At 36.3% G+C, this 26,593-nt stretch overlaps 1 protein-coding gene across 1 annotated transcript in view; it reads right to left on the bottom strand.

Moving 5' to 3' along the window:
* pappa2 (pappalysin 2) overlaps positions 1 to 26,593 on the bottom strand; it is a 58,117-nt gene that overhangs the window by 3,898 nt on the left and 27,626 nt on the right. Inside the window, exons 11-22 of the mRNA XM_066692704.1 lie at positions 26,093 to 26,289; positions 25,852 to 25,968; positions 25,615 to 25,750; positions 24,370 to 24,544; positions 23,746 to 23,908; positions 23,381 to 23,558; positions 21,710 to 21,923; positions 20,722 to 20,890; positions 20,336 to 20,468; positions 19,900 to 20,009; positions 18,505 to 18,576; positions 7,153 to 7,251 (exon numbers count right to left, since the gene is read on the bottom strand). Coding sequence (XP_066548801.1) covers positions 7,153 to 7,251; positions 18,505 to 18,576; positions 19,900 to 20,009; positions 20,336 to 20,468; positions 20,722 to 20,890; positions 21,710 to 21,923; positions 23,381 to 23,558; positions 23,746 to 23,908; positions 24,370 to 24,544; positions 25,615 to 25,750; positions 25,852 to 25,968; positions 26,093 to 26,289 — 1,763 coding nt within the window. The remainder of the gene's footprint in view (positions 1 to 7,152; positions 7,252 to 18,504; positions 18,577 to 19,899; positions 20,010 to 20,335; positions 20,469 to 20,721; positions 20,891 to 21,709; positions 21,924 to 23,380; positions 23,559 to 23,745; positions 23,909 to 24,369; positions 24,545 to 25,614; positions 25,751 to 25,851; positions 25,969 to 26,092; positions 26,290 to 26,593) is intronic.

Raw genomic sequence — 26,593 nt, 5'->3', positions numbered from 1 at the left:
AAACAACATAGCTCAGTGTTGAGTTCATGGGCACTGTCTGATTCTTACGTTTTCTTTATTTCAAAATGTTTTATTATTATTATTTTATTTGTTTTGCCCTGGAAGCAAGCCCTTGCTTTGCATGTGGCGATATTAGTTTTATTTGGCTGGGAATCGCATCATGATTGGTGGCATGACTCAGTAGCTTTAATGTAGGAGCAAAAAGTTGCTGTTTTTGAAGTTGATAAAATTAGAGTCGCTAGTCTAGGAATTCCCTAGTAACTCTAATGGCATTTGGCATTGTAAATAAAACAAGGTTAGTCCCATCCTGGAAGTGATTAGGAAACTGAAAGTACTTTAATTGGATATGATCATAATAAACTCCCTGAACTAGAGAAAGGGGCCTAACTGAGGAACTGTTTGTGACCTTTACCCCTAATTTTAATCTTGTATTTTCTCTAACAATTTTGCTTATACCTTTCATTATATTGTTAAACTGCTTTATCGGAATTTAGAAACAGTCTATAGATGATGAGGTGTCACTTTCATCACAAACAAGATATTTTTACAAGGAAAGGAACCTGTATTAAGCAGAGACTGTAGAGACAAAGGTATGGTATAGCCTTCAAAATGGCAATGCACCCAAAATTCTCTCAAACAATTTAGAATTTAGTTCTGAATTTTGATGTAACTGTTTTAATCAAGACCACAAGATGTTGTTTATTTTTTTTTCTCAGAAGATCTGTATCAATTTAAGAAACTCAAATAATAGGTTTCTTTCCAGCCCAGCGATGCCAAATGGAATCAATATTCTTGATTAAAGTGTTTCTGCTCATTATAACCATTTGTAGGTATGACGAAATCTCTGCGATCAGCGGCCACTGTGTTCTAAGCAGTAACTGTTTATCTTTTTGCGTATCGAGCAGCGGGGGTATCCTAGAAAGCAGACAGATCTCCCTGGGGAATCTCCCGGGGGTTTCCTTGCTATAACGTAGGCGAAATAATCTTCTACTGCCTTGTTTATTAATTTTTCGATCCTGTCAACTTGTTCATAGTTTAAGCCTCCTTTCAAAATATCGATCCTTGCTAAGTCACAGATCGAAGTTTTTGACACTATAAAAAGGTTAGTGGACATATAATATTATGTTTAATCTAAATACTGATGCAGTTTAATGATGATACAATTTATAGAAAGTACTTATTGATTGCCCGGAATCTCCCATGGCCAAATTGGCAAGCCATCGCGTCGATCGAAAGAATAGTGAAAATGATTTCAGAAGTTTAAAGTTTCTGAAGATTAATGGTAAAACAATAGAGGAAAGTAGCATAATTATCCAAGTGTTAATTGGCCATAACTTCATTAATAATAAGGGTACAGATATGATATCTGTATACAATCTCATCTTGACTGGAGGGGTCACTCGAGACGTTTCAAAATATTGTCACATACCTACCATTTGTTATAATTATTGGTAATAAAGGCAGCCTTTGGTTAAAATGTGCATCAATTGTAGGTAATATGTTACATAGGGATCTTTCACGGTTTTGTGACTTACAGTGTATGAGGTGAAGGTGGTCAACTCTCACCATTCTTCCAATTTTATTAACCAGATTTTTTAATTATCACTAATACTTTACTTCAAACATGATAGATGTCTGTAATGTCTATAACATATGCAGGCAATGCAGCAAGCATTGACAGTTGGTAAGCATCCTATGACCTTGTTGCTACCCTGAAGGAAACTGGATGCTGGTCTGTGGGCCCAGTGAGATGAAACCTGAATGCAAGTGGAAGAGGAAGACAAGACATTCAACTAAAAAAGACAGGGAAGCTTTGGTTACCACACAGAAACCAAAAAAATTTCACTGTGGTGAAGTCACAAAGTGGTTCGATAACAAATGTGGGCACCTGATCTCATCTTTCATTGGATACACGCTAGTTGTAAATATTAAATTGGGCTGGAAAGGGTTAAAAGGCTAAAGATAAAGAATTTAAACCAACTCAACCTTTGCAGTCTCATTAAGTAAAAATCAGTTATGTGAAAATAAGAATGTTAATTTGTGTGTTTTTTGTTGTTTTTGTATTTCGTTTTTACTGTTTGCAGTTTGAAGGGCTTTGTGTAAGCATACTTCAAACGTAAGTGCTTCCCATTAAGTTGTTTACTTTGTTGTAAAGAACTCTTGGTTCGTAATCAGCTTTCTTTAATTCAAATCAAATATATACATTGCTTGATGAAAGGCACACAAACTCAGTACTCCATACTTCAATTTTTCCCTGAAGTCAAAAGTGAATCTTTTCCCCCACTGGGAAACAAAGCAGTTATGTCAAAAACTTGCACAGAATGATGTGAGACCCTGAGTATTAGAAGAAAGGGGAAAAAAACACACCCCTGGAGAAAGAGTAGATCAACACATGTTAAGAATCAACAAAAGGAGTTGCCAGCTCTCATCTAGGAAAAATGCCATCGCCACAGGTTGCAAAACAAACACAGATGCAAAACAAGCAGTCGGTCACAAAGAAAAGTAAACAGGCAGAAAAGTCAATGGAGAGTAAAAGGCAATTGTGGAATCTCTAACCTTGGTTTGATAATGCATTTTGGGGAGGTAGAGAAACAAGCCTGACTTCCAAAACTGTGTATGTCTTAATTTTGTTGTTTTTCTACAAACTGATGTTCAAGCTTCCAGGCATTTCACTGATCAGTAGGTCTTTGGGTCAAATGTATTTTTTTTTCCTGGAAGTACTTTTCTTCAGAATCATAACCTCAAAGAAAAGGACCATTCTTAGGTATAAAATTAAACCCACACCTGTGATTTTTAATAACTTCACACATTGAGATCATTTATTCTCAAACTTTTAGAACTCTGAAATCAACCTGTGCTGATTATTTCTTTAGTATATATCACCTTTGTGTTATGATTTAATGGAAACTATGGAAAGATTGCCTGAAAAAAAATATAATGGTAGAACTATTGCATAACTGTGATTCATTTAAATGGTTTAATAAATTCATGCTATGTATTATGCATGCTATATAGATAAATTGGAAGAAGAAAATTGGAAGGGTGACAAGTTGGCAGGGGATATCAACATGCTCATACTTTTCACACAAACAGGTTTAAAAGGCCTTTGGCTTGGTGTCTAAATATCTACTTCCAAGATAAAAATGTGACGGCTCCTGTTAAAGTCAGTATTCCTTACATGGCAGGAATCTTGATTTTGGTTCAAGCCATGAAGTATGAACATATGTCTCCTAACTTTATTTGAATCAGGAGTGTGTCAGATAGCTACTGTATGTTTTTTGTTTGTTTGTTTGTTTTTGATAATCATAAATCCCTTTTCGTGCCTTTGATTTTGGCTTCAGTGTCTGCTATAATGTATAATTTAGTAATACATTTAAGCAGTGGCTGCAAATTAGTAACAAATGATCTTGTAATTTAGGGACTTGCTTATGCAAAGTATCTATATAAGATCGAATACCTTTGTTTACTTTGTCAGGAAACCCAAAATTATTTAATAATATGTATTCCGGAGAGCAAGTTATAAAGTGTATATGTGTTATTTCAAAATGTAATGTAGCTCCGGAAAAACTGAACAAAAATAATCTTAAACCAAATTATATTCAATCAATTTGATAAAGGTATTTAATATTATACTGATAGTTTTATAAGTGCACATAACTTGCGTGTTTACTGTAATTGTTAGCATTGTAGCATTGTAAAGTTTCTGATTAACTTTGCAGATTTTTCATAGATTATATCGTTCGAAATTCAGACATCTCAGTGTTTGGCTTATGTTCCTTTGGAATTCACAAGGAACATTGCGTGATTGCTATAGTGCAACCTACTACTAGATTGAATTTAACGTTGTATCGTTGGAAATTCAGACATCTCAATGTTTGGCTCTTGTTTCTTTGGAATTCACAAGGAACATTGCGTGATTGCTGTAATGCAACCTACTACACATATTTTTAAGCTCCAAAGGTCTGACCGCAAATAATAAAAATGAAAGGGAATGAGGTGTTACAGGAAGAAATACTACTCACAACCCTTCATTCTCTTCAAAGGTTAATACTCCAATTTCAAGCTTTAGTGTATTTTGCTGTCATAGTTTAAGCTATTATTAGCTGCTTTGCTGTTGTTGGCTAACTGAAGGCGTTATTAGAGTTTGAAAGAATTATTTGGGGTCTCTTAAGGATCTTATTGCTGGAACTACATTTGAAACAAACTCCAAGCTTTAGTCTACCTAGTTCTGTTTCTTAACAAAAGATAGTGTTTCAAACAGCTCTTACAATCTTGTAAATCCACTTCATGCTTACCTATCTTATTAAAACACATACAAAGGTGATTAATTGGGGAAATGTTTCATTAACATGTTTTAATTCACTGTGGAGCATAGTATATCTTTGTAATGCAGATTGTCTTGTGCTCAGTCTTATATCAGTTTTTTTTTCCTTTAGGAAAGTAAGTAAGTGAGTGCCAGGGTAAAGGTCTGCAGGCTGTTGTTAACATAGTATTCCATGAACACCTGATTTACTGTTAACGGAATACTAAAACAAATGTTTAAAACAGGTGTAATAAACCATCAATTAAAGTACTTATAGCATTTTAACATCTTTTTAACTTCTTTGTAACAGTGAAATACCAAATTTGAATTCCGTCCTGCGAGTTGCAGTCTAACCATATCTAATTATGTTTTCTCATACTTTTATAGTCTTATGAAAAAAGGAAATGACGCTGGCTGGAGAAAGAGTCTTCCACAGGTTATGAAAAGATGAATAAATAGGGCCCTGCGTCTTATACGACCTGTAATCTTAGGCAGCACCTCATTCCTCCCACTGCAGCTGAGTCATGTAGTCTGCGTAATTAACCCACTTCTTGATTAATAATCTCCTGATTCCTTTAATCATCTAAATTACTCATTCTATTAATGTGCGTTGGCGCATTGATTAAGTGTTGGCAGCTAGAGACGTTTATTAAGTCCCTTTAACAGTAATAAATCTTATTCATTATTATTTTTTAGAATGTGTAAAGAAATCATTTAAATGTTTCAGTTTACTAGTACTAGGAACACATCATTTATCAAGAAAAGAGTACAAAAACCAGGACCGATTCCCTGAACAATTAATATGAAATACTAACATCATAACATCAGTGCTGTAACATATATTACAAAGATATATATTACGTACCAATAATGCAAGGTTGTTTGCAAGCAGTACATTAAGTGTCACTTACAGTTTTCCCATGTATTACATATTCCTATTAAATTTAATAATTTGGTTAACTCTGCTTCCTTTTATAGATTAATGTTATTCTGTAAAAACTTGGCTACAAGCAGAAATGCTGCTTTCGGCATCTACAGAATTGGTTACAACTGACAAATATATGTTTTAGCCTTTCGTGTTAAATTGGGAAATAGTTCTTCAGCTTTAATCCAAAATTCATTCAAAGTCGTTCGCTGCCATTTTCTTTTAACTGTCATATCCATCCATTTCTGATTTACAGTCAGCTTTAAATACTAGAATATAACGGGAGGGCTTCCAGATCCAAACTTTGCACTTGTTCTGGGTCAGATATCCTTATTTCCATCAGACAGTTATGAACCGTCCCTTGCCATACGCTGAAATCAGGGAGAGTCGAGATTTAAAACTTTGCACATCTTTAAGCAATCTCTGGAGGTCATGTAACATTACAGTGCTTGGTGCAATGTGCATTTCCTTTTCCATGAATCCTGCATAAAAAGGGATGTATTTGGAATGATATTCAGCAACAGAATAGAAAGTTCCTCATTGTGTTATGGATGGTTCAGGTGGCAAGTTTATGGGTAAAGCACAGCATTCTTGTTTTTATTATTACTTTCATTTTGGAGGCAATCCATAGCCCTTGGAGAACAAACTAAATCTGCAAAATATACTGATGTTTTACATCTGTAGACTCATCAGTAACTACAGATCAGACACCTTTACCAGTTGTACTATTTTCGTGTTGTGCAAATCAGCAATTTGGGGTAGATATTCATACTCTTTCAATTGACCTGTTGTAATGCATTTATTTAGTTCATTCAGAAATGCACATAGTTTGGGATAATCAGTTATTTCCAGGGGAATATTAACACAAATGCCTCTGTCAATAACATCAGCATTTTTTTGCTCCTTAAATTTTTTCTACTCCTTAGTGTTTTTCTGATGTTAAATATTGATCTGTTGTTGACTTTTAATTCTGGTCCAAAGGTCAATTGCAATTAAAATGATACGCATCAGTGTACAGAACACCAGGTGGATATTGTTGCATTTTCTTTGAATCCGTGTTTAGGTCTCTTGATTTTTTTATTTTTCTAATTTGTCAAAGCATAATGTGTTGATTATTTCATTGTGAATTTGATTAATACAACTGAAATGGCTACAGGGACATCTAGGGAACAGCAGTTGATTTACAATAATAATAATAATAAAAAAAAAAAACGCAGGGCCCTACCTATAAATAAACCCATTACATGTCTACTGTTCATTTTTACAGCCAGCTTGGATCAAAACTGAGACAAGTACCTGCTAGTTACGGATCTAAGCAGAGTCTTTCTAGACAGAATAGTGAGACTGGTTTTATTCCGTTACCTGCAAGAAGAAAATATAAATACAATGTATCCTCCCTACAATGTGAGGATACTGTCATTCATTGTTTAAGTAAGGCACTACTTTTTTTCCTTTTCTTCTTGTTTTTACAATTACTGTTGTTTTTTGTGTTGAGTGTAATGAAATCCAGACGTGCTTGTACAAATATTTAGAGGGCAGTTTATACATGATTAGCTTTACCCCAAACTTCACAAAATTATCAAATTAAGTAGCTAAATGAAAGGAACGGGCATGCCTCCTACCAAAATAACAAAGACAATCAGAATCCAAAGCAAGAACAAATGAGCCCATGAAGCGATATACAAAACTAAACTCAACAGAAAGTTAAAAACAATCATTGCGGGTCCTTGTCTGTACGAGTAAAGAAAGACTGATTAGAGATAGCACACAGACCTACAATATCAATTATCATTGACCAGCAGACATGGGCAGACTGTAGGTGAGTTGGTTTCCTAGAATGATCCTCAAAACTCTGGATAAGTGGAGAAGTAACAGGAGACCCAGATGGCACAGCATTTGGTTGATTTAGAAGAACAACGGTTACCTTCCGTGAGGACAGCGTCGATGGGCAGCAGTCTCCTCCATCATACTGGCAGAACGCTCGGTTGTTTATCGTGTCACACCAGCCGTCACCCTGGAAGGGCTGAAAAAGAGGAAGTCTCTCAAAGATTGCACATTCATACTAAGTACAGCATGGATTACTCATGGCCCAGTGCAGTAAAACACAGTGAAGGCATATTAAACCTGTACGACTATTGCAAAAACATGGTAAAACCACAGTAAAATCAATTTAAAAGTGAAAAGGTTTGTCCAAATGCATAGATGTTTCTTAACTATGTCTAAAAGGGAATCTACCGATGACATCTACACGAATCCCTACACAAATTATGTAATCATAAAAATCTTGTATAACAGCTAAATATTCCGTTATTTTTTTATATGATTTGGCAGAAGCTTTGCCCCAATGCTCTAAACTGATTGTGACATGCTATTTTCTCATCTAAGACTGTCTAAATATTATGTATTTTTTAATAGGCCTAGTCACCTATAAATGGGAAAAACTACAAATTCCTCTTACTTGTCCCTTGAAGCTCAGTGTCTTAAGTAAAGCATTTTGGTTGAAAAAGCTATCCTTTCTTTTAAGAGCAAACAATTAGCTGAACATATATATATATATATATATATATATATATATAAAACGTTGTACAAGAGAATAGTTTATTCTCACATTAAACACATTTACCACAATATAATCTAAAATGTACTGAAAATACATATGGAAACCCCCTAGAGAACAGTGTTTTCTTTAAATGCAGTTATAAGACTTTTATACCAATGTGTAACTGAGAAGGGAGTTTATAGTGTATTCTCCCATATAAACCAATGGTAGGTTCTCCAAGATTAAATCTATTGATAACACTGGTAATAATTAATCTGGTTCCAACAGTAGAAGTATTTTACTTATCTCTATTTATGGATTTAATATGTTTTTCATTTTCAATTTTTTAAAGTACAAAGTAATATTCTGTCTGATAGCTGTCACTGATAACACTGAAATCAGTCATTTGTAGGTACCATGTCTGGGTGGTACAACAGTGGGTTAATTATAGGGCAAGTTTTCCACTTAGTCATTCTGAAATGGAACAACACATATTCAATTTGGGATATATAAAATCTTGAAATGCTTGGTTATGTCAGAATTTATCTTTTTAATTTAAACTCAGTGTGGCTTAGCCAGTAAGAAAAAAACAAAACAACAACGTAAAACTGCCAAAGTTACTTTTGGCATCATCGTACCTCATGGAGCCGTTTCAAAGACTTCATGTCTACCTGAATCCTCTGCTGAGATCTCCCTCGAATTTTCCTTTTGACTAAAGAACACCTAATCCAAAAAGCTTTTTTCATCTCTCAACGCATTGCCAAGTCATAAACAGATCGTTCTACATTAAGCTAAGCAGGACAGTAACAGGGTATTTTTGCCCAATTGAGTTAATGTAACATCATACTGTAAAATATCTTCATATATCATTAAACTTTACATTAAAATCTCTAACTATTAAAACAGTATTTTATCATTCTTTATGGAAGTACCTCAATACCCCAGAAGTGTTCATACCTCAAACAAATATCTTTATTTACATTTTATATTAGTATTTAATTGGCCCTCTTTTCACTTTTCAGATTTGTCCTTCAAAGCTAGTTGGAAGGTTTCTTTCATAGAAGAGTAATTATTTTAATATTATTCCAAAGCTCAACATGTTTTCCAAAAAGGATTTGTGAAAAAACAAACAAAAAAAAAAACATAATTTGCAACACGCACAACATGGTTTAATATTTAACTGACCGAGAAGATCATTAAATGACATAACCACCATAATGCAATGCTTTCACATCAAGATTAACAGAGGCTATTGACACAGGTTTCCTTGTTTTTCTTCCACTTGTTTCACCACACAATCTTCCCATCTTCAATATTTCTATTTAAAAGATGCAATAGAGGATAGAGCCCTCTTGCCCTTGATTGATTGTGTTTTTATTTGTGGTTGTGGCATTAATATCTCACGTTGACATTCATTTTAGAAAAGAAAAAAAACAAGACAAAACAAAAGCGAATGAGATTTTCAAACGTCTCCATCGTATCAACAATGGAGTCAGCTTTTACATCTGCTTAAAAATATGTCATTCTCTGAAATGTATCAAAACGATAAGTAAAAGACTGTAAATGACAAGAGCACATTGTTGGTTAATGTTAGCCAAAGTTGAAAAGAAAACTTTTGAATTAAAGTTGACTAGGAGCTATGCCAAGACCAGCACATTCTTTGTCATTTCTCAACAACTGAATCTTAGCCCATGTGTCCAGAAATCGAAACGATTAAATAATACTCCTTCTTACAGTGCCCTTCCTGAAAATATATAGGCTTAAAAAAAATAAGAATATTTTGAACTGCATTATTATATTGTTTCGTCCGAAATTCAACAATCTCTCAAATTATTAGTTTTATTTTCTCTTGGCTCTCCTTGGTTCTCAAGACCGCGTGAAAGACGTGACAAAGTGTGAGTCATGTCACATTCCTTTTCACTTGACATCTCCGCTTCTTGTTATTTCAGTATGAGGTGATGACGGTCTGAGTTTACACCGACGGACTGACGTCTGTGGAACGATTTTGGTATCAGACACAGAGGAAGGGGAAATGTACCAGGACATTAAGGCTTTAGACTGTGTGCTCAGTTGAAATGCCTGTTTTTATTTATAGCTGGTTCAGGGTCTAGAGTTTGTGAAATGGAAAGGCCTCAGAGTAAGTTTCTGGAATAGATTATCTGGTCAATGTCTTATTGGGAGGGGCAGTCTACAGTACAATAAGCTTTTCTTTGACCAATGGTTTCACAAAAGAGGAATTAGAAAATGGAAGAAAAAAAGAAAGGATCAAAACGTGCAAAACATGGAAAGTGTATTGCTTCAAAGTAAATGTATTACAGTATAATTATAGTCCCTCCGGTCCCCTGTCCCCCAAATCCCAGTAATGGGTCCAGAAACTGTAGCTGACTAGATGTGATAATCCTAATAAGCCATATTAATCAACACCTCTGCAAAAGGTTTATTCAATCAAAACAAATTATTATTATGATGGTTCTATTGTCGTCATTATGATGCTTACGTTTATTTTGCCAGAAAAAGTTGATCTGCAAACTGTGGAAAAGGAAGACTGGAGTCAGGGACCCCTGGGTAAGATCGTTCAAAGAAAATGGATAACAAAGCACATTTTAGAGAAAACATTTTTTAAATCTTAGATAAGATGTATCCTTTTTTTTCTTGGGTTGTTTTCAAAGAATAGTTAAAGGAGTTTTTCTCACTGGAGCAACCAAGAATGATTTTCAAGTTTCTTAATGAAGCCATAACCAACACGTATCTGACTCACATTCAAAACCGCAAAATATTCTTAAACAAACATAATTAAGCCCTAGCAACTGTCGTTAGGACATACATTAGGGATGGATACATATGAAAAACTTTGAGTTTATCAGCATTGATATAACAGGTCAGATAGATACTCTGTAGTTCCAAGACCGATTAAATTCCGTTGCATAACCAAGATAACTGTCTACATTGTGGACCATCACAAAGTCGAAGTCTTGCACGAATGACAGTGAAGTTATGCTGCAAAAATGTTAAATGAAATCTTACATATAATTTATAATTTATATGCACTGTCAGATTTTTGGGAAATATGTGCAAACACATATTGCTTTGGAAATAGTTCAATCTTTGTAAGTGTTATATATTAGTATTTTAAAACTGTTAAATGGTTAATTAATGTGCCAATTTATCCAGCTTTTCATATGTCCACAGAAAAATGCACCATGCATTTTTTTAAATCTTAATAAATATCCATTCCGCTTGTAAGGTCCTCAAAGGATATGTACAGCTGACTCCAGATAATTGCGTAGACCGAAGTATGCATTAATCTGGAGCAAGTTATTAAGATATAATATAAAGACAATATAAATGATGTGCCATTTACATGCGTATATGACTCGTTTGAATCAGTTTCATTACCAGTACAGTGCACAGTAGGCTTCAGCTAGTTGCCTAAAATCATGAATCAGTAACTGTAGACCCTTTTGTTTATGGTAGTAGAAGCACAAAAAAAGTCAGAAATCAGAAGGGTATATTGTAGGTAAATAAATCAACCTGGGATATAGTACAGAATAATGTATGGTTTCAAAGGAAATTACTTCTTGGCAACACAAAGAAAATACAGGCTACCAAAAATAGCTTAGACGACTTCACAAAACAAACAGTATTTCCTCTAAATTGTTTTGATTTCACTCTGTCATATCTATCTAGCCATATGTCCTCAAATGTACTGATTCATTTCGCTTGCTCACATCTTCAGAGAACAGAAAGTATAGGTTAATAATGAGTTTTAATGAAAACAATTCAAACTACACTATGGTCAATGAAAATAAAGTGTGTAACTGTTAAACTTACTATTGATTTTTGTTCTACTTAGTATCAAAAAAGTATTTGGTTGAAGTCTGAACTTTCCTGTACTTTATGCACTAATCCAAATTATGCATTAAAACAATATGCAGTTAACCAACCCATTCCCATTAAAATAAATGGATTTTAAAACGGGACCGGCAGCTTGCTATGCTATGCAAAAAATATGTATGCAATTATTCAATATGCAGTTATAAGGAGTCAACTGTATAAGATCTACTTTAGCCTTAAAAAACTGCAAAGGCTTTTTTTCAAAGCTGCTTCCAGAAGATGCGATAAGATGACACCAATACAGTCTCAAATGAATCAAACAATGTGCCATAAAGATTTAATTGGACATCTAGTGCCAATCACAAAGTGTTTATCAGTGCCACCAAAATAGACTCTGACAGGCAAATAGTTGAGTTCTGCTCTCTGTGGCTTACATGAAAGCAGCAATTTAAACTTAAGAGATAAATATATCTGAAAGGTTTTCTACTTATAAATACATGCAAGCCTAACATTGCCCTGGAGCCTAAATCAGCCTATTCTGTCAAAAAGCATCTGGATAGGATCTGGTAAAGAGTACTCATAAGACATATGGTGGAGTGTAATTTATAATGTTGTCACTAAGTCTCCAGTGGCAAGCAACTGTTTTGCTTAGCAACATGGGAGAACAAGAGGGAAAAAAATTGCTGGCAGGTAAATAGAATATTTTGGTAACTTAAGATGTTTCATCAGAGTTTATACGTTCCATAGGTAGTGCCAGTTATGTTTTCCCTGTGTATCAATTTAATCAAACTGCATTATTCCAATTTTATATAGTCATATAGTAGGATGCACACATTCACTCATATACCCAGAGAACATGTGGTACTACCAGTGAAGCATAAAGCTTTTAATTTAAGGATTAAATTTATTTTCAGGGTATAAATGAATCTGAAAATTGTATATTTTTGAAATTTGACGATGACATTGTCAAATTTGCAAAAACACCTGAAGACCTGCAGCTTCAATTTCAATAATTCTCAGATTCGAGCAAGAAAACGGGACTTAAAATAAACCTGAGTAAAACAAAAGTAATGTTTAACAGCTTTGTTCAACCTAAGTAGATCAATGGATACTAGACGAAGTCAAAAGGTTTGTCTGCCTTGGACAACAAGTCAGAAATGACAGAGATATTGTGGAAGAAATCAAAAGAAGAGTGAAAATGGGATGGAGTGCATTTGGGAGAAAAAGCACGCATTTAAAAGGAAATCTACTCACTTGCCTCAAGAGAAAAGTATTTGATCAGTGCTTACTACCAGTGCTCACTTACGGCTGTGAAACCTGGTCACAGAAACTGCAGACAACACAAAGAAGCATGGAAAAATGTCTGCTTGGAATAACAAGATGAGATAGAAAAATTAAAGGATCTGAGAACAAACCAAAATATGCAACATCATTGAAAATGTTAAAATGGCAATGGGCCGGACACGTTTCAATAAGAACAGATCAAAGATGGACAAATGAAGCTATTGAATGGATAGCAGGAGATGAAAAAAGACTTAGAAGACGACCACATAAAAGATGGGAAGATTAAATCATACACTTTGTAGGCATGACATGGACGAGAAACTGTAGATTGAAGTGGAAACATCTTGGGGAGGCTGATGGTGATATATACAGTACTGTGCAAAAGTTTTAGGCAGGTGTGAAAAAATGTTGTAAAATAAGAATGCTTTCAAAAATAGACATGTTAATAGATTATATTTATCAATTAACTAAATGCAAAGTGAGTGAACAGAAGAAAAATATAAATCAAATCCATATTTGGTGTGACCATCCATCAATTCTTCTAGGTACACTTGCACACAGTTTTTGAAGGAACTCACTTTGCATTTAGTTAATTGATAAATATAATCTACTAACATGTCTATTTTTTAAAGCATTCTTACTTTACATCATTATTTCACACCTGCCTAAAACTTTTGCACACTACTGTGTGTGTGTATGTATATATAAATACACCGATCAGCCATAACATTATGACCACCTGCCTAACATTGTGTGTATATATATATATAATGCATCATAGGTATATACTATTGTTTTTATTCCACTGCAGTTGGTAAGTTACAATATATAGAAAACTTTACATATATGTGCATGTCAATGTTTTTGTTTTATACACACATAATTCATAGTTATGATCGATATTGATTTTTCTTCTTTCAACATCAAGATCTTTTGACTGAATTTTTTTTTCTCCAAGGACTGACACATTGTCTACAGTGCAAATTACTGACTGAACTATTTGACATAGGCTTCTGTGAATCATGGTCAATCTGTAAGATACATGCTATCAAGTTTACATAGACTGAATTTGTTTTCAAACAAATTATCTGAGTTTTTTTTAATCAGTGATTTAAAAAACAAAACAGAATAAAACAAACAGAATAAACTCTCAAAACATTCCAGAAATGTCCCTGTCAAACACATTTATTTGGTTTTCTTTTCTGGGAAGTGACCCTTTAAGTCAATTTGCATGCAGCTGTTAACATTAAAACATTAAAATCATACAGGATTGCATTGCCAAGACACAGTCGCTGTCCAAGTTTGGCACTTCATTTCATATTCTATTCTGGATTAAATGGATTGCAGGACACTGTTCAAAATTCACTCCAGTTCTTCGTCAAAGTCATAAAAATTGTACGTTGACAAAAATACTTTTAAAATTATGTCACATAAGGTCGCTGGTAACAAACACATATTTTACATATATTTCCATTAACATTTATATATAATATATATATATTAAGAAATGTTAAGGCAGGTTGTGTTTATTTATGTATTCAACTAATTTGATGCTTCAGTATTTGCAAATACTGCATCAATGAAGAAGATAAACAGAATGTAGAAACTTTGTTGTTGTTTTGTTTACCTTTTCTTCCTCAATATTTTATTAAGTTATGGATGGGATAACATTATTGATTACACACAAGTACAGACTCTGGTTTAAGCATTTTTTTTCTTACCTGACTTAAAATATTAATCAACTGCAAACCTGTCTTTCTTCTCTCACCCCTTCCTCAACCCAATCCAAAAGGTCCGTCCATTTATTTTGGCAACTAAATGTAACAACCGATGCCAAACTTGAGAAGTTAGTACTTTGGAAGGATTTTAAAAGGATTCCATAAATCATGGGCAAGTTTACTGCTGAAAACAAGGTTGTATTAAAAATATTCCCTGAAATGCATGTTTTATCTGCAAATACAAACCACATTTGCAAGAAAGTAAGGAAATGTTCTGACAGATTTTTTTGTATTTCATTTTAGATAAAATAACATCCTTTGGGAGCTGCTAATTAAACTGAGGTGTGTGCATGGCCTTTTTAAAAATGTTTACTTATCGTTTGTTTTGAATGTTTTTGTTTAATTTTCCAGGAAGAAGAATCTCCAAAGTATTGCATTGTATTGTATTGTTTCCAAAGTAGATCCATAGGGATGAAAACAGGCCTTACCAGTGTACAAATCTTACCAGATTACAGGCACTTGAAGGTCAACGTCTTTTTAAGCCATAATTGTGATTTTTCCTCTAAAATTACTACAGAAGTACTCTAATTAGTAACAAAAAACATAAACAGTATAAATTGATTCATTTTTGTCCTATTTGGAATCCGATATCAAGCTCTCTCATGTTATAAAGTGGTAAAACACATCTAAATTATGTTCTACTTGTTTTACTTTTAAATGTATTGGGGGGTATTTGAAAACATGAGATAGGTAATGTCTTCTCTGTAGTTAAATACAAACACCATGTAAGTATTGAGGCAAAGTGTCAGTACAATTGCCAGCACTATTGCCATGTCAGTGAAAGGGTTACAGGACAAGTCAGAGCACCTACTGCACACAAATAATGCCTTCATGTCATAAGACAGTGCGGGCAACCCTACATATTCCCCTCACAGACACCTACCCTTAACGGCAAAGATCTCACCTGCATTCCCTTTTAAGAGCAGACCCAGTCCTTGCGCTGTGGTCCTCGCAGATTCCAGTCCTGCCCCTAGATTTCACTCCACTCAAGTCTGTTTGAAGATGATGTGATTTACTGGCTCAAGGCCCTTGTGATTTCTTTTTCAAGTTTGAAACACATAGCCTGTAAATCACGGCCACCTGGGATCTGGTGGACAAGCTACTGGAATTCCCATAGGGACGGCCTGAGATGTTTGCCTCAGTGTAATGTAATGCACCTGCAAGGTTCAACTGCAGGGGTCAGTGACTCTGCAGACAGGCTTACTACAGCAATAATATTTATATATCACTATACCGCTGGGTCTTAAAGACTTGGTGCCTTTATAGTCTGAGGCCTGAAAAATATATCAAAAAGCGTTCTGATCTGATCAAAGTTCTGATCTTACACAAATAGAGAATGTCTGCAAGCTTAATTCCAGAGACTGAACAAATAATTATAATCTCTCTCGCATCCTAGCTATCTGCTTAACATTCAACCCCATTACGAAGAAAACACACAAATAATGATTATATTTTCAGTACTAGGGGACTTTTTCACCAATTAAGTCCAGTCAGCAATAGAAAATCTGTATCTATTGTTGTAGATGGTGACACCTCAAATAAAAGGAGTCAGATTATTCATCTATACTATTGTTTGCCTGAACGAGTGATACAGGGTGGCAGAGGCACGACAAAACAAGACCCACGTGGCCGGGGTGGTAGTATTGGTGGGAGGTGTGTCTCATTACATCACTTCCTGCTGAAGACATCCTGGCAGCTTTCTAATACAATGCTCCTCTAGAGGCAATTTCCTATACCTTCCATGGCTACTCTCCCATGCAGGGAACCACAGTTTTTTTTGTTTTTTTCTTAGATATTAAGGTCCATCTGGTTTAAATTTTAGTGATCTCAATGTAGAATAAGCTATAGGAGAAGATCTTTAAATGTGCCCCATGTTCAGAATGAACAATATGCCGTTTGAATTGCAGGTATATAAGACATCACTACAAATATTATTACTGGGAAAAGTCTCACTGAGTGCTGTAATTTTAGGGCAGAGGGTCAAGACAATTGGTGTACAATACTGGCTATTGTGTCTTCGGGTATTACAGCTCTAAACTATGCAATTCAACGTATTATTGGCTTAATTGGGGCAATTTACTATGTTTCCTATTTCTTAAGGTATAGGCGACCACAAAAAACTGTCCTTTGTCAAGACTGCTTCACAATCGCTGCTATGTGCTATTTACCCAAATCATCCATTGGCAAAGGAATAGAGTATTTGCATTGATTTACCTATAGTTATATATAATTGGGACAGGGTAGATACACTGTGCTCAGCTCTTCCTTTGTGCAACTCACTCAAATGTCATATCAGTCAGGTCCTTTTAATCTCCAGGCACAATGTGTGGATGCTGATAGGGATCAAATGAACTTACCTGGAGTCTCTCATCTGACACAACATTAAAACTGGCATTGATTGAGGACAATACCTTTGTTAGGTGAGATATTAAAGAGAGTGCCGAGGTACCAGTCTGATATCTTGGAGAAATGTAAGATGAAAATGTATGTAAAGGTAGGTATTCAGGTCATCTAATGGAATGTGGACTGAATATTTTATTTATTTTATTGAACCCATTCTTTGCTTTATTGACAAGAGTTTCAATGCATTTAAAAACACTGCATACAAAACGTCTTTTGTTTGCCTAAAGTATTACTGCGTTTACGTCAAAATTGCCACCATCATGTTTTTATAGTTGCACATATGATAACCTTAATGCCATGTGCTCCTTATTACATCAAAACTATAGAGTGAAAACAGGGTCAGGTAGGAAAACACTTTAATGTAGTTCTTGTCGAGAAGTAGAAGGTACACACATTGTACTCATTGTATATGTTTGTCCATACTAAACCGGTGTGATCAGAGCAAAGTATTAATCCTAATATGTGTTTGAAACTGCATACCATTTTTGTTTTATTTCTCCATAATGTTCAATGATATGCAATTTTGCATTCCTTAGTACCAAGTCAGGGCTGGAAAATTACACCATAACACAGGATTAAATATGATCAGTCTAATGTTAGAATAAAATTCAATTAGAGAAAACAGAACTGTTGGGCAGGAACATTGTTGGACGTTGTTGTCAGTACATAGCTTTCAATTTCAAAGGGCCGAAACCATCTTATTTAAAAATCTCTTAATATCTGTGCGTGCATGAGTTTGATGTTATTAGTTAGGTTTGGGCAAGCATTTCCTACTCCACCGAAAGCCTTGTTGGCACATCTAGGTGTTTCTAGTAATATAGTCTGACTGAACTAATTTTAATTTGTTTACAACCTCTAAAAACAGAACACGATTTCAGGACTGTTAAGCCATCGTTCAATTCATAAAGGGTTGTTTTCTTTCTGTTTTGCAAGAATTGACTTCTTCAACATTTCATCAGCTCATAATGTCAGCACATTTGAATTAAAGTATACATTTGCGGTGGGTCACAGTGACTACACATTCAAGTACTCCACAAAAGTACTATTGAGTTGTATATCCAGGGCGATGCCTGTGCAGAAACCTCAAACATATAAAATCATGACCATGATATGAACAGACAATTCCCTTTTCCATAATTGTCACAATAGTTGTTACTTCCACTGGTGGCTGACCACAAATCATATGAAGAGTTGGATGGACATAGTAGGTCAAGAATTTTGTTTTACCTCCAAAACATCCACTGGCAAATGATAAAGGACTTATTTGAACACCCACCCTGTGCTGTGCCTTGTGCCTGTCGAACTAGTGTTCATTTATTTAAATGCTATTGAGGTGGAAGAACAGTTTTGTTTCATATCTTTAAGCACTGTGCAGGTAAGACTACAATAATGTCAAAACTAAAATAATGTTCAGGAGTCAGACGGCTGTAAGACTTACCTCACATGACTGTATGCAGTGGACCAAGTGTGGGTCTGGATACCATTTCATTAGGCCAGTGCAAATGATGCTCTACAAATACAAAATAACACAAATAATTGCAGAAAGAAAGAGAGAGAACCTTCCTGAACCAAACCAAACAAACAAACAACTTAAAAACAACATAAGAAAGAGGAGGCCAATCAGCCCATTTTGATTATTCTATTAATATTGGTCTGTAGTTGAATGGGAGACACACATAATTACTCGTACAATATATTATGAAGACCATTGTGAAGAGTAAGAAATGTGTTTTCACAATTGAAGTCAACACTTCACCAGTGCATTCTAAGAACAACTCTCACTGTTGCTGGTTCGGTCACAGTAACGATACAGACAGCATTTTGAAAACTAACAAAAGCTGTTTAAACAAAAGCAGTATCCTGCAGATCGGGAACTCTGCCATTTGTAATCAAACAAACCACACGGGTCTTATGACTTCCAACTGCCCTTAATCTGTAGTGTGGTGTTTATTGCTTTCATTTTAAAATACAGATTTACAACATACCCTCTTCATCAAATTACTAATGCCAAGAGGCTGTACAGTAAATGAAGTCTCCCCCGGGTCTTCAAAACTGGAGGTGGTAGGACTTTTGGATGTGAGTTACATCTTGATTTAAAGTAATGCTATCCCCTTTTTGACAAGGCCAGGCCAGGAATATGACAAATGTTATCAAATTCAGTTCCAAATTATTCGATATTAGAAGCCTTAGACTTCTAGAACACTGAAGGGTCAACCAATGGTAGCTCACAAAATGAAACTATTTGAATTAAATTTCTAATGCCTAGCTCCCAGTGGATCCCATTAGGCAGTCTGCCCCCATACAAAAAAAAAAAATAACATTAGTTGTTATACTGAAACATCTGAAGAACTGCAGCTGCAATACTTGTCTATAGCATTCTGCACTGAGGAGCTGATGACAACTAGTTTTCTCTGAGAGATGTATAAACTTTTGTTTCTTTGAAAGGTTCGCAAATAGGGCCACGAGAAGTACAATTAAGGTAACAAGTCAAAACTTTTACAGTATATTAACAAATACATATTTTCTGTCCACGTTTGGACAATACATGTGGTTGACTGCAGTTATACATGTTTAAATAGATCTAATCGCATTGTAACTGTAAGATAATAATTGAATTGAATGCAATGGTGTTAATTGTATGAATTACGATTGGCACACACCTGCAATATACAAACAGACTATATAATTGAGTACAGGTATGTGTAAATAGTGTTACTAAAGATAATTCCACAATGATATGCTGCTATGATAACAAAATGTGGAGGAAAGTGTACATCACAAATGTTAGAAAGATAGGAATTAGATTGAATTCTTTAATACATTCCCATCCTACCTGAACCTTGTTGGGTAACATCCAGTGCTTCATTGTGTCAGCAGTGATGTCATCAGACAGGACCACCGGGTCGCTCAGAGAGATGATGCAAGTGGGATAGCAAACAGAACCTGCAATTTCACAGCAGTGCACATTTATATGAAACAGTTTTATTTGTAAAAAGAAATATCGCAAACACAATATGATAAACCCTGCTCGAGACGAGTCAATATAAAACGATTTTGCCATTAATTAAGGTTATTCTAGTATCTTAAATGGAGATGACGTGGCACATGGATAAGATTAGTTTCCATGAATGAACTATGCACACAAAATCTGTTTATATTAAAGAAGAAAAAATAGTTTTCAACTGAGTTATTATTATTGTTATTATTAGTAGTAGTATTAATCATATTTAATTCAACTTAGTGTGTTTGATGTATATGCATGTACTCACCAACGCTGTATCCCGACTCACAGCTGTACTCCACTAAATTAATATCAGGTGGGGGTGCGCAAGATCCGTGCAGCTTTCTACACATTGTAAACTCCTCAGTCCACGTGCCGTCCTTCGTGCAGCGAATCACATGCTGTCGACAAAGTGTAGCACAACATCAGTGAGAAACAAAGAGACTGGCTTCCACATTGGGATGTATTATGTTTGTAAATAATGCTAATCATACCAAATTAGATCATATTATGTGAGTAATTAACATGAATGAGTTGTTACCATCCCCAAGGAAATGTGAAAAGAAACACAGTGCTTTTTTAAAGGAGACAAGGCATGTTTGAGTGTTTTCACTAATAGCGACATAAATGTTGTCTCTTTTTGTAACCTCTGACCTTCTCACTGGGATCTGGACAGTTGAGGGTACACTGGCTGTCAAACTCCAGGCCTTTGGTGCAACTGTACATGCCCTCAAATACAGCTGGGGGGGAATTACAGGAAACAGGGCTGCAGCCGCCATCCTCCCATGTACCCCCTTCGAGACACTCAATCTTCAGGAACCTCCTGCACACAGATGGCATAATAAACATGAGTTAGGGAATATACTGCTTACAAAGTGCAGTTCGGAGCAGCAGAGTGCGGTTCCTGGACGGCAGACGAATAAAAAAAAAAGCGGGAAAATCCACAAGACCTTTACCGATCACGAGCCCTGATTGTTTACTGAGGTTTCACGCTTTCAATTTGCCAGGTTACTCACTGTCAGACTGACTGCATTATAAATACGGAGTACGGTCCAGTAAATTAACTGAGGGGCCCAGTTTTAGTATGTTTACAAAAAGTCTGTGATTTTAAATGCAGAAAAGCCTTGCCATACTATAACATAACTCATGTGTGGGTAAGCATTACAAAAAGTAATAGTAAACAAGAAAATCTGCTAAAATTATTTAGTGGACCTTAGTGGACCAACCCCCATAATAATAATTATAAATAATTAAGCTGTTTAACACAGCAGGATGGACAAACTCACACACACCTGGCATGGAAGTGCTACCAATCAACCCCCAAGAGGCAGACCTAGCAAAACAACAGGCCAATACACCTGCTATTTAAGGTGACCTCTGACCCTTCCCTGAGCGTGGAACTAATTACCACCAGAGGCTTGCTACCACAGTACCACGTGGTCCCTGTTTACGCAAGTGTTATTAGAAACACATGAATCTCGCTGGTAATGAGAAACACGGTTGTATTTTGGGTTTGCTTTTTAATATATTTGTATAAAACACACAAGCAGGCATTGTGCATTACAGGCATTATCTTCGGTGGTCTGTACTGTAGTGTGGCAAAAACAGATGTTTAGGTTTCATGTCAAAAATGAACACTCGCCTCCTTGGCTTTTGGTTGGGGCTGCCTGTCACATAGTACCCAGGTTTGCACTTGTAACGGCAGATGGTGCCCACATCATGCCCACTTTCTTCACATCGGGGCACCAATAGCTTAGCGGTGGGCACATCTGGAGGTTTACTACACTCCAGTTTACAGTATGCCTCCGGAGAGGACCACAGGCCGTCTTCCAAACACACCAGCCAATCAGTTTCGCCTGAAAATGAAAACATGTATTAGAGTATGAAAATCTCTCATGTTCATAAAGTCCAGTACTGTATTCAGGACACTTAAGAATATGGCATGTATCCTTTACACTTTAAACTATAGTATGATATTCCTATATGCCTATTGTAAAGCACAATACAAAAGATATGTAACTGTAATGTAGAATGCCATTTTTAACTACATTTCACACTAAACCCATTAAAACAGAACAATATCTCTGGAGTTCACATAGCAGTACAGTATATTGTGGCTTTGTTGTATTGTTGTAATGTACTGTGCATTCAAATCTTATTGATGTGAAATGTAAATTATATAGCAACGTATAAGCACTAGCCAACTTTGAACACAACAACATGAAAAACATATCCCTGCACCATATGTGATAGAGGTGGGTAAACAATGCATATAAAAAAGTGATACATGTTCTCAGGATCTCGGTGAGTTTTTTATAAAAATAATGCACTTTTATTTACATAACAGCCAGGGGCCACTGAATTTATATAACAATAAAAAACTATTTACTTTTTATTAGAACTAGCATGGCAATGTTTCAGATGTATTAATTGACATAAAACATTTAAAAAATGAATTGTAATAGTCAATAAAACTATAATGTTTCTTCTTACGGATTTAGGAAGTATAAATTAAGAGCCATAAGAGCCATAATTTAAAAACTGAGATAATGCTTCATATTTATCTTAATACCCAATCAATATACACTATTCCAAAGACATGACTAAAGTTCAACAAATGCTGGTTTCAATTCACAACAAAGAATAGCAACTACAGCTGGTAAATATTAGATTATTTTTCTTTCCTTCCCTTTCCTGCCCTTTTCTTTTTTACCAGTCCTAGTAAATGTAGTTTTCCCTTGGTTTTAATATGTAACTAGCAGGTGCAGTAGAAATATGCAATAATACATCATGCATTTATTTTATAATCTCCGGTGCTTCAATTTATAATTTGATAAAGGAATAACAACTGATGATGAACAACTGTCTTGTGAAGAATTCACTTCATCTGCAGAAACTGGAAAGCAGGTTTGGCTTTAGAACAGCTTGCAATACAGGTAAAAAGCCAAGTCTCTGAGCCTTTGGGGAAATTGAATTTTCAGGTCCCAGCTACCCCACGGAGGAGCACTTTCTAGAAGAAAAACATTTCCTGGCCGCCTAATGACTTTGTGGTTTTCTGTTTCAGCATCTGCAGTGACCCTGTGGGACGAGGTACCTGAATCTGCTTATATACAGACAGCTACTAACAGGAGCCTCACAACAACTTTTTGTATAATGTGGTTTGATTTTCATGTAGGACAGGCAGAGCTTATGTGTCTTTGTATGATGCCAGCCTGTTGTTATCCACTACCTGTATATAGACACAGATATATATGTAGATATGTATGTGTGTGTGTATCTATATCTAGATATGTATTAAGATATATGTATAAACCTTGGAGTGTAGCTGGAGTGTTGCAGGAGAACGAACACTGTTTCCCAAACGTCGTCCCTCCAGGGCAGGAAAAGGAAGCGAAGTACACATGAGACTGGTCTGGGAATCCACAGTCGATTGGTTGGCATGTCACCACCGGGTCCCACAGCCCGTACATACACTCCAGCACCACTTCCTTCTGCGCGACAATGAAAACAAGGGATCCTTCGCTGTGATTTCTTCATAACAACATTGTATGCTACCATTGTAGACCCAAGACCCACAAACAGGTCTCACAATGACAGGTGGATCGGGATATTGACCGTTTCTGTTGTTCTATGTCCTCATTCACCCTGACAGGCGAACATAAGGTCACTTCAACCCACCTGGTTTGGTTGGAGCCTCTTGCCGCTGAGCACGTTGAGTGAGAAGCCTTGATGGCAGGTGATCGAGCACTTGGGCTGGCTAGACTCGGAGGTGCAGGTTGTAGAGGTGTGTTCGATCTGCGGGGGACTGCAGGCATTGGTACTGCAAGGCTTCCGCACGCATCTGTTCAAAACCAAGGCATTCGTCACAGGCTGATATAGTCATAGGTCAGAGACATAATGGTGGGTTCGTGGCCATTTTAACATCTTTCCACTTTTCGGGTTTTGATGGCTATTACAGTTGCAGCGGGAATAAATGAATCATACAAAAAAGAAAAATCAAATCAAATATTTTTCTCAATGTCTGTCCAACCATTGTTTTACAGAGCAGGTCTTTGTAAAATTCTCCTAACATATTGTATATTAAAACTCTGTCTAACCCCAAGTTACACAACATGGTTCTGACTTATCAAATAAAACCGTAATCTTAATCATGATTACAGCACAGTATACAGCAGAGTATTCATTAGGTCAAGCACTTCCACTGCTATGGTTTCTAGAGCACAGACATGTCACCCTTTAATGCAGTAAGACACCAGTAAGTTCATCTGGCCTTCCTGACTGAAGACCCCACCCTCAGCGCACCCGTTCAGGGCGAAGGCACTGAAATGACAGGAGGTCCGTAGTGCCACTGCCATGACAGCCACGTGGGGCGAGGAGAAGTTGAGGAGGACGGCAGCTGTGTGGAAGAATGGGAGGCTCAGGTTGTGAGTGATGTTGACGACGAGAGGATTACGCTGGCAAGAGAGTTCATAGGAACCTGGAAGGAAAAAAAAGCTCAATATTATTAATGTATTGACTTATTTATGTATTATTTTCAAAGGTTTAAGTCAGAGATGCGCACATGAACAATCCTCCAGGGATGTAATCTGGCAGGTTTTTCAGACTGAAATAGACAAACGTTTAAAATAGATTGAATTCCAGGAAGTCCGCAGCGTTATTCTTTGATCTTGCCAATAAAAAATCTGAATATATGACTGAGCGTGAGGCTGGTACAGCACATGGACAGGAGCAATGGCCATGTTCCTGACCTATACACAGACTGACAGAACCTGGTGACATTATGGACAATCAAATAAACACTGACTTACCTGTTCAAAAGGATTCCACAACAACATGCAGACATGGGGAAAGAATAGAAAGAACATGCATTAACATGTGAGCTCACATAACATCTTAACACACATTTAACATTCAGCTAACAAGGACAAAAACAGTGGACTTCAGTGGATCTCTGTAGATACTTACCGGTATACATGTATTTCGATTGTGTTGTGGGTGGTGGATTGGTGGTGGATGTGTGGGTTTGCTGTCGAAATGGGGTTACAGAAACCTCTCATACTGGTAATTTAAGGGAAGCCCCTGAGTAACTAGGGAGTGGGGCTTAAGGTATAAAGGAAGCAGGAAAGGAGCATGGAGAGAGAGAGTGTTTTGGGGCATGACATGAAAGAGCAGATGGTCAAAGTCAGCTTTTGTAATGCTGGACCAAGCTACATGTTTGTAGCTAGTATCTGTTTTCTTTTTTAGAAACCCAATGAGTGTTTTCCTTTTGTTTTTGTTTTTGTTTTATTTATTTGCTTGTTTTTGTACCTGGAGTTTTACCTTTTAAGGCCAAGGTTTTTGTAGTGTGGACCTGAGGAGAAGTTATTGATTTCCCCACACTGTGGAATAAAGACATTTATTTTTTCACCAAAGTTCTGAGTGGAATATGTGGACCAAGTTTAATTATTGCTACCCTTCCAGAGCTCGGTAAAGAAGTGGAGGGTGACTCTGAGGATGAGGGATAATAACTGAAAATTACACACAGATGGAAAAGCAAAATAAATATACCTAAGCTATGAATTTTGCCATTGGTGTCACTCAGCTTGATGTCCACTGTTTTCCTGTATTGGTCTCCTAGCCATGATCCATCTGAAGCCAGGTAGATGATGACTGAGGCTGCCACCCCAGGTCGAGCAAATCCCACCTGAACAATCCATGGGAGACATGGTTTTAATACACAGAGAGAATACAATAGTCATTGTAGCCTTCAGATATTTAATAGTCAGTATTACAAGGAAGCTGTACCTTCAGCCACACTGGCATTTCGTCAAAGTCAGAGAAGCCATCTTGGTGGGCAGTGCAGGGAAACCAGGCATAATGTGACAGACCATCACTCACATCAAGGAACTGAGACTTGCACACCTACAAACACCCAACCAATCATTTTAGTGACAATTATGTGTACAATGATACAGCAATACCATCATTCTCCGAAAGCACCTCTCTTAAACGTTTGGAAGGTGTTCAAGGATTATATTTTCAGTACCTGGCTGAGCGAGGGCTCCCCTTGCACAGTCACCACTGGACACTTGGTGTCATGTTGGTGGGATGCCTGAGCTTCATTTGCCCACTGGTCAGTGTAGCCCTTGGGGGTGAAGAAGCCACAGTCCTGCACGCTGGAGCCCCTCTCAAACTCTTCACAGACGCCGTCACCGTCAAACACATAGCACAAGCTGGGCTCCCCTGCGTGGAAAACAAATACCCTGGACGTCTAACTGTATTTTCACATCATTTCGGCACATATATCAAGAACCAGAATTTGGTAGAGTTCACTATTTCTCATATTTTGAAGTACCTGCAACTCCATGTGAAGGCTGAAGAAGTACATCCGATTTATTTATGCTATGCTTGTCCAAATTACTTAAAAAAAAAATTTTTTTTGATTGATCGCTATCATTTTCCATTTCCATCATTGGTCAGGTTAAGTCATGTTATCTAATGTATAATTACCATAAACGTAATGAAAAGCGACAAATCAGCTCAATGT

The sequence above is a fragment of the Amia ocellicauda genome, chromosome 19 (genome assembly GCF_036373705.1).
Source record: "Amia ocellicauda isolate fAmiCal2 chromosome 19, fAmiCal2.hap1, whole genome shotgun sequence".
Taxonomy (NCBI): Eukaryota; Metazoa; Chordata; class Actinopteri; order Amiiformes; family Amiidae; genus Amia; species Amia ocellicauda.
This window is presented reverse-complemented; position numbering and strand designations above follow the sequence as displayed.